We start from the raw sequence: 12,726 nt of genomic DNA on the forward strand, positions 1-12,726 counted from the left end.
GCAACATTACAACTTAAAACGAATAGGAATTTTTCTGTATTTAAGGGATCTGCCCTTTCCTCAACCCTCGCTAGAAGGTTTAAGAAGAAAAAAAACACGCATCCGTGATCTTTCTTCTGGCAAAAAACACAAAATTCGTGATGTTTGTAGATAGGAGCTGGAAACCTCTACAGTAGGGTTTCCATAATATGTTGAATATGATGATGTGATTTTCATTAAGATCACTTGACTTTTTGAGGGTGTTTCCCCACTTTTTGAAAAAGCAACATTAAACTTAATGAATTTTATATATTTGGAATCAGAATAAAAATCCAATTCTTTTGATTTATCATTTGTTATCAAAATTCCGTTTATTTTTTAGTTTCGGTTACTATTGGGCCAGGTCTCTCCTTACAGTCGCTCCTTGCTTACCACGAACTGTTTGATCGAAGAAAAAACTTTTTTTTGTTAATTTGTATGAAACATCCTTTATTTTCCTTAATAGTATGAGAGGTAGTTTTACTTGATATAGATTTTTTTATAACATCGAATTCCTTCTTATTTCATTTCCTTTTGCAGATGTGTCGTTTCTCTATTGGTCTGGCACGGAAGTACCGACCTATACGTTTGGACCGCATCCTTTTGCGCTGCGTGACGAGATAAAGTCAGATACAAAAAAATACTGGAGTTATAGACAGTCACGTCAGTTTCGTCCTCGATTTTCAAATCGCCGACTAAAGCTGAATCATGACCCTCCAGATATGATCGGATATGACGGTGATTTTGGCGCTAAAATTACCACGCGTCGAATTATTGATGTGGATCAAGAAAAAATCCAAGAGTCTGGTAGTGCCAAAGGTGGTCGTTTAAACCTAACGCCCAAAGCGAAAGTACAAAATAACGGCAATGCTGATCAATTGGTGTCTTCTAGTAACTTTAAGTCAACGAGGATAAATCCTTTATCTCGAAGTATTAACAGTCGAATAAACCCCAAGTTGGTTGAGAATATAAGAGTTATACGCCAACCGGCGCCAGTGCCTAGTGAAATAGTACAGAACGTAGACCAAACAAACAGCGAACACGCTACAGAAAGTGCGGATGAGAGCTTAATAGATGGTACTGACTACCTTGGAGTAGTTTCTTCCTTGTTAAACCAAAGTGCTTTCTCAAGGCATGCGCAATTACCCCAAAGACACAAATTTTTAATTGTTAATTTACGTTCAAACGGTACTAATACACATAAAAAGAAAGAAGAATATTTAGTTACAAAAGTACAAAATGCGGAAATATTTAGGAAAGAAAGTGAACACCGAAGAAACACAACAGGTCGAATTTTTAACCGGTTGCATTCAAGGCTCATTAAAGCTAAAAATGTTAGCGATGAACTAAATGTCGAGTCTGTAACAGTTATTCCTGTTCCTACTGTAACTTCTATCATAATTCGAAGAAATCGAACTCGATTAAGAGTGAATAGGCGTCCTGCCTTGTCTTTTACAGTGCAAAATCCTTTCGCGATCGGTGTCCTACAAGTTAATATTACACCACCTGAAGTGACCACCAGCTTGCCACAGATTGAAATTGATTCGCTCTTGGGAGTTGAGTCTAGCAAGGAACTACAAAATATTGAAGTAAAGGAATATATTCAGAAAGAAAGTGACATTGAAAAAATCAGTTTCGAAAGTTTAGCTACTCCTAAAGTGCTATTTCCTTCTTCTAAGCTTAAAGATCTATTAAATGCCACGAGTACAAAAAACAGGCCAAGTAATTTGGAATCTGACAGACATGTGAGGGAAGGATCAAATATTACAAGTTTGGAAAGTACTGTGCCTAAGAAATCAGACTTGAACATTAATAATCGTCATATAAGCGTTACAAAAGGGCGAACAGAATCTACTATTAAACCATCCTATCATAATATCAGTGATACACAAGTACAGTTACTACCTATTACGTCTACAGAATTACCACATTATAACATTAGTGAAATGAAAGGGGGGTCTCTTCAAACTAGTAGTTTTATGAAGCCCTCCCATGCAAAAGCTAGTGACACCGTCTTGCAATCTGTATCACCGCTTCCAACCATAAATAGTGGAACTATTCCAATTGTCTCCAGTATAGATGCCCTTGATGTAGTTCTAAAAAATCTTGAATCTTCACAAAATGGGAATTCTGACACTGTTTCTCGGGAATACGTTAAGAATAGAACGAGTGACAGTATAACGACTAAGGAAACTACGCCACAAGGAAAACGTTCTAGAGTGAACGTTGTGAGAAACTCAGAACAAGTAACTAAATCGGCAAGCGATTTTCTTTTCGAATTGCCCAAATCTGAAGGTAAGAAGCATGAACAATAAATATGAGCATTATAGGTGTTCACGAGGAAGGGATGGCAGAAGGGTTAGGATTAGTGCCATCAATATAATTTTTAGGCTTCTCTGGAGCGAGTGTTCACGTGCCTTCATATGTATATTTTTAAGTTCATAGAAATATCTCTTATATTTTACTTACACCGACTTAACCTTGTTGTCAATCAACTATAAAATAGAGCAAACTAATACGATATTTAAATAACGATTATCTTTACCAAATCTATTGCTCAGAAATAAAAAAAGAAACAGTTTTCTTTAGGAATAGTCGAAATAAAAGTAACCCTTAAGGGAATGAAACTAATTTGAATATATGCAATCTCTCCTTTCAGTTATTGCTACATTTTTACTATGATTGATCAATTGTTGCTATTAGCGAAGATTCCGAAATGGATGTTGCTAGCTTTTACTGGCAGGCAAACCGATTTCGCCTTGCCGATTTCACTAGCTTTCCTAACCAAAACCTTGACTGCTAACAACAATGCAGGGTGACTTTGAGGAGTGGTTCCCCACCGGAAAATCATAGCCTAGTAAACGAACAGCATTTGCAATGGATTATAATTAATAAATAACTCTTCTGGGTTTGGTCTGTTTTGGTGTTCTTTTTTTTGTGGGGGGGGGGGCTGAAAAATCTCTTCCTAGCTAAGTTATCTATTATGGGTTGCTTTCCTGTAGTAGCATTATATTAGCAGGCATGAATATACAACGAGTCGGAAGTAATAGCCTTGAGACTGTTTGTACAGGATTTCAACTATTGTTGATAGAAAATCCTCGACAGGGGTATAAACCATGTAGTGACCAAGATGGGCCCAGGATTGCACAAAACCTCCATTCAGCAGGAGGTACCAGGTACTACTTGCTGTTCTATGCCGGCTTAAGCACTTCGTGTAAACTTGAAGATGTTTTAGTCCCTGTCCTGCACTGGTTTTGGGACCATTGCTTTTTTGAGGCCAAAATAGTTTCAATGATTTAAAAATATGAAAATAGCAACTTGGAATGTTACAACATTAAGAAACAGCAAAATTATTGACTGACAAATTCAGAAGCTTCAAATCGGACTTATTGAAGTTTCAAAAAATCATATCCCAAGGGCCAGGAAACATAGAATTAGGTGATATAGAATTTATTTGCTCTGGCAGGAAGAATGGGGTGGATAGCAGGGAGTAGGGCTCAAGATGAACTAGGAAGCTCTAAGTTTTGTTAAGATTGGGAAGGTATTAATAACAGAAAGCTAACTGCTCATTTTAATACTGAAAAGTGCATGGTATCAGTCATAGTAGTTTTTTGCTCCTGAAGATGCAACTGATTGAGGTAGTAGTGACTCAGACGAATTTTACTTACAGCTACAGGAACAAATAGATAGGGTCCCAGGTATAAACGCAGTGCTTTTATTAGGGGATTTTAACGCCCGGGTTGGTAGAAATAGCAATAAAGGGTATCATAGCCTAAGTAAATTTGGTAAAGGAAAACAAAACAGTAATGGTTACAGATTGCTGCAATTTTGCATGCATATCAATCTAGTTATAACCAATACAGTATTCGATTGTAAAATATCAACTGTCTTTTGACTAAAAAATATCTGCTGATTGTTGTCCTAAGTATCATCCTTACAAATAATAAATTTCATACGACTCTACCCTTAAGATCATTATAATGCATAATTTTTAATCCCGGTTTTGAGCCCAAAGAAGGCGGGGAGAAAGTTCAGTTTTCATCTCAATATATACAAATGAATGACATGGGTCATCTTCACTAGAATACGCACTTTCTTTACAAAGTGCCTAAATTCACGAATTTTTTATTTTATGCCCCCCCCACATTTTCTTTGGAACCCGCTATTATGGTATTGTTTTATATTCAAAAACAGCAAATTTTTGTTTTAGGCGGACACTTTTTTTTCATATTTTTAGTCGATTATTCCTGATCATGTCACTTTTTCCTACCCCGAATATGAATCCGTGCTTAAGGGCCAGATGCCGTTAATGTCCTGTACTTTTGGAGTTGAAACTAAACGGTCAAGAGACGACATTCGGCCATAAAACATCCCATAAATGACTTTTCCCTTAGAACCCAGTATTATTTTTTCTCAGGTTTTAGGAATATTTAGCTGTTTCTTGGAAGGAAACTGTAGCACTACAACCATTTAAAAACTCATTTTTAGCTTTAATTGACTACATAAATTCTTCAGGAGCACGGGAGTATCCTAAACAGATTTTCCAACAGTAAGCAAAGTTCTCAAAAAAATTCGTTTGGTCACACGGTGCCATTTTTGATCACATCCAGGTGGCGAAGTCGCATGCGTATCAAACAGTTCGTGGTAAAGCACAGTATAAAGATATAGCAGTAAGTTTACCGCAGATAATTTCTGGCTCTACATTCTCGGTGCGAACAAACAGCTCCTCCCACTTATTCTTGCATTAGCGCGTACAAACAGCTCCTCTCATTTGATCTGCCATCAGCGGTCCAATTACCCTGGAACACGTATTTTGGCAGAAACTTTCTCAAAATGCATTGTGTGGTAAAGTAACTGTAAGTAGCCTACTGAGCAACCTTGCCTAATAGTTACCAAAAGTCTAAAAAAGACTTTTGATAATATATGCGTCAAAATAATCAGCTTTTATGGTGTTTCCAAATATTTAGAATTCACCAAGTTTAAAGTGACGCATCAAATGCGACGATCCTGAGAAAATTTGTCTAATTTTTCGAAAAAAAAGGGAAAATATCCCTAAAGGGGAAAGCGATCTTGATGAAAATTTCAATTTCAATTTCTGCCCCCTATTGTAGAGGTTTCAAGCTCCCATCTACAAAAGAGTGGAATTTGGCCATTTTTAGATGGAAGATTACAAAAGCGTATTTATTTGTTTTTGTTTTTTTTTGTGTTTTTCTCAGGGATTATCTTTTCGAACCAATGGTCCTAGAAAGTGAGGAGATAGCTCATTCGAACAGAAAATAAAATTTATATTGTCATTTGTAGGTACAAAAAAATGTGCTATTGTAAAGTGGCGTTTTGTGGCATTTTGCGCCACCGAATTACAATTTTGAACCCAGAGGGCAAAGCTGCTATCAATTGAAAATTCTGATATAGCCCATCGAATTAGAGTCATTGAAAAATTATATATTGAGCTTTTTAGTTTCAGAGACAGCAATGCTGTACGGTGAAGCATTTGACCCTAAAGAGTCAAGTAGTCTATATAAAATAAACGGTTGAAATAGACGTTTATTCTTAAAGCTTCACTTATCTAAGTTTATTCTCTTAATGTTTGATAAAATTATGTACAATGAGGTGTAATTTTGCATCAGCTATAATAGAGGAGGGCTTGTGGGTCATTGTGTGATGGGGTTGAGGGTACCTAACGCCTCAAAAAGTGCACGCCCTAAAATTTATAAGTTTTTGTTACCATTTTAGAAGGGGATGGGGACGGAAAGGATATATAAATTAATCTGATCTCCCTCTATTTCGATTTAGCTTGAATATTGGTGCTGCCTGGCGATGGTTACCTTCTTTTTCAGAAAAGTTTTCATTGTGAAATAAAAGATTATATTCATATACTTACCTTCGGGCAATTTCCCAAGAGTGGATGCATTACCAGGAACTTATTTTATGACGTTTAAATGGAATTATTCGGTTTTATGCTTATTTTTTTATATATTAAACAGATATTTGGCAACGAACTGTTGGTAAGGTGCAACCTGTGCTTACAGTTACCAGAACTTAGAAGAACTTAGATTCAACTCATTTAGGGTAATTCCCAAGATATACAATATTTATTTTTAAATTTACCCAGCCGAAGTTACGAGCCTGAGAAAATATGCTCCATTAACGAAAGAAGTGGAAACATTTTCACAACTATGTTCTTTCATTCGGGAATTGAAACTAGTTTCAAATTCATCGTAGCTTATTTTCAGCCATTCATTTTTCTCAAATTTATCCCATCGCTTTAATCAGTTATTGCTCTGTAAAAGATATAATTAGCGACAGAGAAATTGTGCTAATCGTCTGACAAGTTTTTACCAATCTGGGACGCTACCAATCAATTTATATGTATTGATATACACATTTTAACGGAAGCAGTGGAGGGTTTTGGAGACCGGTAGCTCCCTTCATATCCAGGCCAGGATATGAATGGGCCGGTAGCTTCATTCAACTTATGCCAGGGCATGAGTTGATAAATGATCAAAAATTAATTTCTTTTAAAAGTCACTCTTTCAAATGAAAGCAAAGAGCGACATGAAAACTTAAAACGAACAGTAATTATTCCGTATTTGAGGGCAACTACCCCCTCCTCAACAGTCTGCTCTTTACGCTAAAATTTTACTTTTGTCCTAATCCTTAAAGAACGACTGCTACAGCACAAGGGCTGTTGATTTGGAATAAGAAGCATTCCCAAGCATTATTAAACTTCAGCGTAAAGAGTAGAGGACTGGGGTAGAGGCAAGAATAATTTCTGTTTGTTTCAAGCTTTAATGTCGCTTCTTACTCAATTTGAAAGAAAAAACTTGCTTTTTTTAATTTAATTTGACAGGGGGTCACGGGTTCAAGACTCTCAGGGTATATGTAATGTAGACTGTAGTTATTACTGAATCAACTTATTTTGTGTCATTTTTTCCAAATTGTACAGAGTGTTGTACTTGGGCATATTTTTTCCTCCACGAGGGAAGGGGTGGGGTCATTCAAAGTACTATTTGTGTTAAGCGTTTAACTGCACGATAAAAGCCCATGTGTTAAAAACTTGCGGACATTATGGTCTAAATGGGATATTCGATTCTAATAGTGTTGATTCAAGAGGTAGATAATTCCCTTTTGTCATTTCCAACTTGTTACAAAAGACAAAAAGACTAAAGATTGACAAATAAATATTGAAAAAAGTTGCAACACAGTAGAATGGAACAAAGTGTTAGACACTTACTGATGACATTTTCCTGAGCACATGGGGTCATATAGCTAAATGACGTCGCATCATTTAGCTTCATTCCTTGGTCAAACTCCATTCATCATGACTGTCTAAATTCGTCAATGAACCCAAGGTAATTTGTGAAAACAATTTTTTGTTGGTCCTTAAAATTTGAGTTATCCTTACAATCAGTCATTGAACGTCTTTTGTTCCAATATCGGCGATTAATAATATTTGGCAGCAGCACCTCTAAACTATCATTTAAAGAAAATGAGCTATTGTATTACCTGGAAGAGAAGACATTCTACGTCGCATATGAAATGTGTCTCACGGCTGTAAGGATTAGATCATGACCAAGAGATCAGTTAAATCATCATGTATTTCCTAGGAATTTCAATCAAATAATATTTCTAGTTTATAATACTGAGATCGGAGCAACTTATCAGTCAGACACAATTGAATGTGCACGATATTTATATATTAGCCACCTTTTAGAAATGATTTGGTCAGCTGAATGATACTGACTTGCTGGCAGCTGCTTTTTTTTTTAGTAGGGAGAGTCTTCTCATTTCGCATTTTGATCTTGCTTTTTAATGTAACTTCGGATATTTTTATTCGGGTTTTTAGTTTTAAAATATGACATTTGATTACAAGCACATTTATGTAATTATTTAAATTAGTTTGACAACTGAACTCTCTAACCTGATAAAATTTATTGTGAAGTTATTTAATATACTCTGCTTGAGGAAGTTTAAATGTATCACTAAAAAATTTATAAAAAAGAACATTGAAGTTCTAATCGTGGAAAGAAAATTAAATATTCAGTCTGTTTAGTTATTTAAAAGTATTTTATTTACAAAGAGCTTCAAAGAAAAGGGAAACATTTTCTGCATACTCGTGAGCATCACTCTTATAAATTTCTGTATAGAGGGCTACAAAATGTTTGTTAGTCCAGGAGTCAAGGTGATTGGACCCACATGTCCCACGATGTCGCTTCATAGAAACTTAGTGTCTTTATTGTTTAAATTCTGGGTTATTTGGTTTTTCTGCTCTCCTTTACAGTTTGCTAAAATTTTGCTACAAGATTTTTCCTTTCGACTGGCAACACAATTATTCAGATATGCCTCAATATATACTTCCGCAAGGAAAGCCACGTCAACTTCAATGTGTGTTGAACGCATCAAGTTGTGTAAGATCTGCTAGGCATTCTCTTTTAAACGTTTTCGACAGCTTTTGCATTCTGGCTTGATTTTTTAGCGCCAGGATTGAGGGTTTTTTGGAAAAGAATTAGTTTGTTAACTTGGAAGTTAACTCGACTTAGTTAGCTGAACGAAACTTTGAGGAAACAATCTAAGCTCAATTAGTGTCCAGGATCCGCCACTACTAATATTACTAATAACTCACCGTAACGCTAAGTCTTCCGAAGCTTAAATTTTTGTTCCTCATTGATGAAACTCCTATCTCCTTTAAATCCTTTTTTTTTTACCTATTTCCATGTAATTTGAGAACGTCTGGGTTTTAATTTTGCCCCAACTGGATTATCAAAAAGGAAAATAATTGAACAGCCTATCATTCTTGATGTGACCTTACCATCTTAACCGTTGCAAATCCCCACCACAACTCATTCCATCTTTGTAATGGTTAAAAGATTCTGTCAAGAGAGGTATATCCATACGGTACCTTGTCTTAATTTAAAAAAAAGAGTTTATGAGTTTAGCTCAGAGTTTGTTTCCCTTGATCTTTTGGATTTAGGAAGGCATTTCCTAGCATTTGAGCAGAAGTCTAGGCCAAATATCGATTTTTATGAAAATTAAAACATTTTTTCTCTGTATTTTAAGTAGTGGCGTAGCTTAGCGGCAAGGGGGGACGACTGTCTCTGGGCACTGCCTCTGAGTGGGTGCTAAACTGAGTATTTTTTTGCCAATACTATGTCTACTTATTTTTTGGCAATGATAGGCGGTTGTGGCACAAAACCGACATTGTCCCCGGGCACTGAAAACCCTGCTTACGGCTCTATATTGTAATGTAATGGACACCAGATATTGTAATGTAATGGACACTGCCACCAAATTCGGCGTGGAAATGGTGCTGGTACCACTTTATTGGAGTGGAATGCCTCGTGGCCACCACTATTACAATGTATATATATATAGGGTATGGTAATAGCGTATTACGGTATACCCTGCTCCAGGTTATGGTAACGTGATCGAACGGTCAAACAGCCACGGGTGCCACAACCTGGGTCACCACTTATATCTCTAGCTATCTCTTTGGAGGGTAAACGGACCTCCCTGTCCATATACTTGTGACGGTATTTCTCGTGAACTCTTTTCCTACCTTGCCTGAATTCCTGGGAAAATAATCTCACACGGCTATAGAAAATAGCTTACTTGTGTTCTTCCAAAGCTCACTTGACAAAACACACATATATCAACTCTGAAAAAATAGACTCCCTAAACGGGGTCTCAATGTAGACTAAAATAAAAAAAAACACCACTTCTGTATAAAAGTACTTTCTGCAGGGGCTAACCTTGGATTGACGCTGGCCAATCCGCTAAATAAAAGTTCAAATCCCTGGCTTCTTTTGAATAATATAATCTTTCAATGTCCCAGATCAAGAAGACAAAAATAGAATTTAGCTTGAAAGCTTACTTATTGATAAATAACTATAGCTTAGCAACGAGCCTTTAAATTATCATTGAAAATTATACTGTAGGCAAATCTATGAAAATGTAATTACGAAAACAAAAACAGGTCATTTATCTGAAAAAGAAAAAAAACAGGGGTGAAACCCCAACACCTTCCCCCGCAAGATAAATGACCACTTAAGCGGCACGCTTGTCTGCCCTTACAAACATAAACACTGAACTTCAACTTTAAAACATCATTTGCCTTCTTTCATCTATCAGCGTCTGTGCTGCTGCTTCCACAGCTTGACTCTGGATATGTCGCCATCCACACGTCTCTACTGCAGAACCATCATAGTCTAGATCGTATGGGCATCCGCATGGGGTTCTGAAAATTGAAGTCCTCAAGATGAAGAGGCGGAAGCAGAAGCTGGATGCCCTTTTGGACCTTGTTTTGTACTTTCTGAATCATGTCTGCGCACAGAGAAAATCCCCTTCTAATATTGAGGGGTGATAACTCCTAGGTTTCTCCACTCTAGATACTGGAAAAATATTTTCCACCCCCACGCTCTAAATTTTCGAGAACTGACACCGCTGACATATTTGGCAGAAGATTGTGAAGAAATGGGGAGAGGGTTCTTTGAAAGAGTAGTGAGGGTTCTTCGAAAGAGTGGAGCTTAGAGTTTTGTTTTCAGTTATTTCCATTTCAAGTAACTTGAAATGTGATATTGTCATTCTTAACTGTTTTATTATTGTTATTTAACTAATTATTTGTTTGCTATACATTCCCAAACGAAGGGATTGACTGGCGTGAAACTTGACACATTTGAATTTCTCAGATAGGCAAAAAGTCAGGAAGGAGGGTTTTTAATGCATTGTTCTTCCTTTAAGGCGCTTGTAAAGCGTGTGAACTTCTCTGGTAGGCGAATGTCAAGTAGGGGATGGTTGTTCTGTTGCAGGGGGTAGGGAGAGATGAGCTCAGTTATTCGTCTTCAGTTACTTATATCTTATGGGAATTTACATGTGGTATTATTATCTTAGATATATCAGTTGTTTTCTCTGTGCAGGAACACTAAACTTTAAAAAATCTACTAAATAGCGCCCTATGCAGTTTTGGCCTCTAGGGCCATAATTTTCCTTTTGTGTCAAGGTATAGTGAGAGGTTACCGGACAGGCTCAAGAAAGAATGAGCGTTTTTTCAGAAGGTGGGGAGGTAGAAGGTTGCAAGAATGCTATCAGGAAGCAATAAAGACTTAGAGTTGTGGTACCAAAAGCGTATAATAAACCGTTGAAAGATTCCCATGCAAAGCCGGGTAATCTCGGCATCTCCTTTCTAAGTGCCTAGTTTTTACAATTTTAGTTGCCTTTCTCTTATTAAATAGCGAGCTATAATCTTTTGTTTACTTCAAAATTGACGGACCAGAGCTTCAAGTCTCACCAACTCAGCCTGAAGCACCGAGTCAGATTTATTCGAATCACTTTTCTTTATTCTAAATGGGTCGTTGCATCGTCGGTAAAATGATGAAACATTAATGAAGCATTATTAATTCTTACTATGGATAATAAATTTCTTTTTTTGTTTCAGCTGATATATTGAGGACAAACCGATCAATGCATAATGACGAAATGAGTCGCTTCAATGAACAACAGAGAGAAATATCACGAGGCTATGATGGAAAAGAAACAGAGGAAGATAACCCACGAGTTCAGTCAGGTGGATTCTACTTTATTGGAATTATTGGTGTATTTCCAATTGCTGGAGGCGCATTCTATTTAGCCAAGATATGGAAAAGAAGGCGCCGAGAGGTAATGCTTTGATCTGTGACTTTAAATTATAAATAATAAAATTAATCAATGATACCGCTGCTGTTGGCATGACCTCAATTATCGGCTCTATAATCACTTGATTCTTGGCTCCATAGTTCTTGTTATTCTATAGTGTTCAGCTGCTGAATTATCCCCTGACGAAGATTTTTTTTACTGTTTTGTATGAATATGCTTACACGTAGTTAGTTTGTATTTAAAGTAGTTTACAGTAAATACAAAAAGAAAAGGCTAATCAAGCCCCGATTTGGAATTCAAGCTACAAAAGTAAGTTCGCTAGAGTCTCCTGTATTGAAAGTCACACAAAAGAACATGTCACAAGCTTCAAGCTTTCCAAATTGAAAGAAATGTACAGATATTGGCTCAATATTTCTTCGAAAAACAGTAAAACAAGCAAACAAGTAGTTGCTTAAAACCACTGTATATAGATATAATAAACCACTGTAGAGAACGCAGGGGCAGGAGTGCGGTAGAGGCTTGTACACAGATTTTTTTATGTACTTACGTGTTATCCCGACCACACTCAAGTTCTTGATCCGAGTAAAACCGGTTTCTCTGTCTGCATTTGGAGATAATTACCTTAGCCTGAGTGAGGTAAACTATTATGCACGTACATTTTAATTAAATATTTAATATATAGAGTTGGTTAGGTTAGGTATTTAATATAATGCGTTCTGGGTGGCCTGCTTTCCATAATTCTCAGTTGTAGTTTCCATAATTTGGTTGCTAAAGTATTATATTTTCATCAGATTTTGGTATGTTTCATTATGATTAACCTAACTTCACCTCTTGAGTGTGGTAGCCATAACACATAAATACTCTTTCTTATATTTTCCGGATTATTCCTATGTTTTTTTTTTGTATTCTTTTCGAATTTTACAAAGCTGCTTTTTTCAAAATCTCTGTAGGGGGGAGGGCGATGAGGAGGCAGAGTCGTTCCTAGGGTTGGTGATGCCCAGAGAAAAATTATGTACAGCGCCCCCTCCTGACACAAATATAAGCAATAAAAAAAAAGAATCAAAATAAGAAATTAGATCA

The 12,726-nt window shown here is 36.5% G+C and overlaps 1 protein-coding gene across 1 annotated transcript in view; it reads left to right on the plus strand.

The window, feature by feature from the left end:
• Nucleotides 1–12,726, plus strand: part of LOC148945205 (uncharacterized) — a 149,826-nt gene that overhangs the window by 37,578 nt on the left and 99,522 nt on the right. The window contains exons 3-4 of the mRNA XM_089098604.1: nt 559–2,313; nt 11,450–11,670. Of these exons, the coding sequence (XP_088954730.1) occupies nt 559–2,313; nt 11,450–11,670 (1,976 nt within the window). The remainder of the gene's footprint in view (nt 1–558; nt 2,314–11,449; nt 11,671–12,726) is intronic.

Source organism: Artemia sp. Qi Xiang Cuo, chromosome 13 (genome assembly GCF_049724085.1).
Source record: "Artemia sp. Qi Xiang Cuo chromosome 13, ASM4972408v1, whole genome shotgun sequence".
NCBI lineage: Eukaryota > Metazoa > Arthropoda > Branchiopoda > Anostraca > Artemiidae > Artemia > Artemia sp. Qi Xiang Cuo.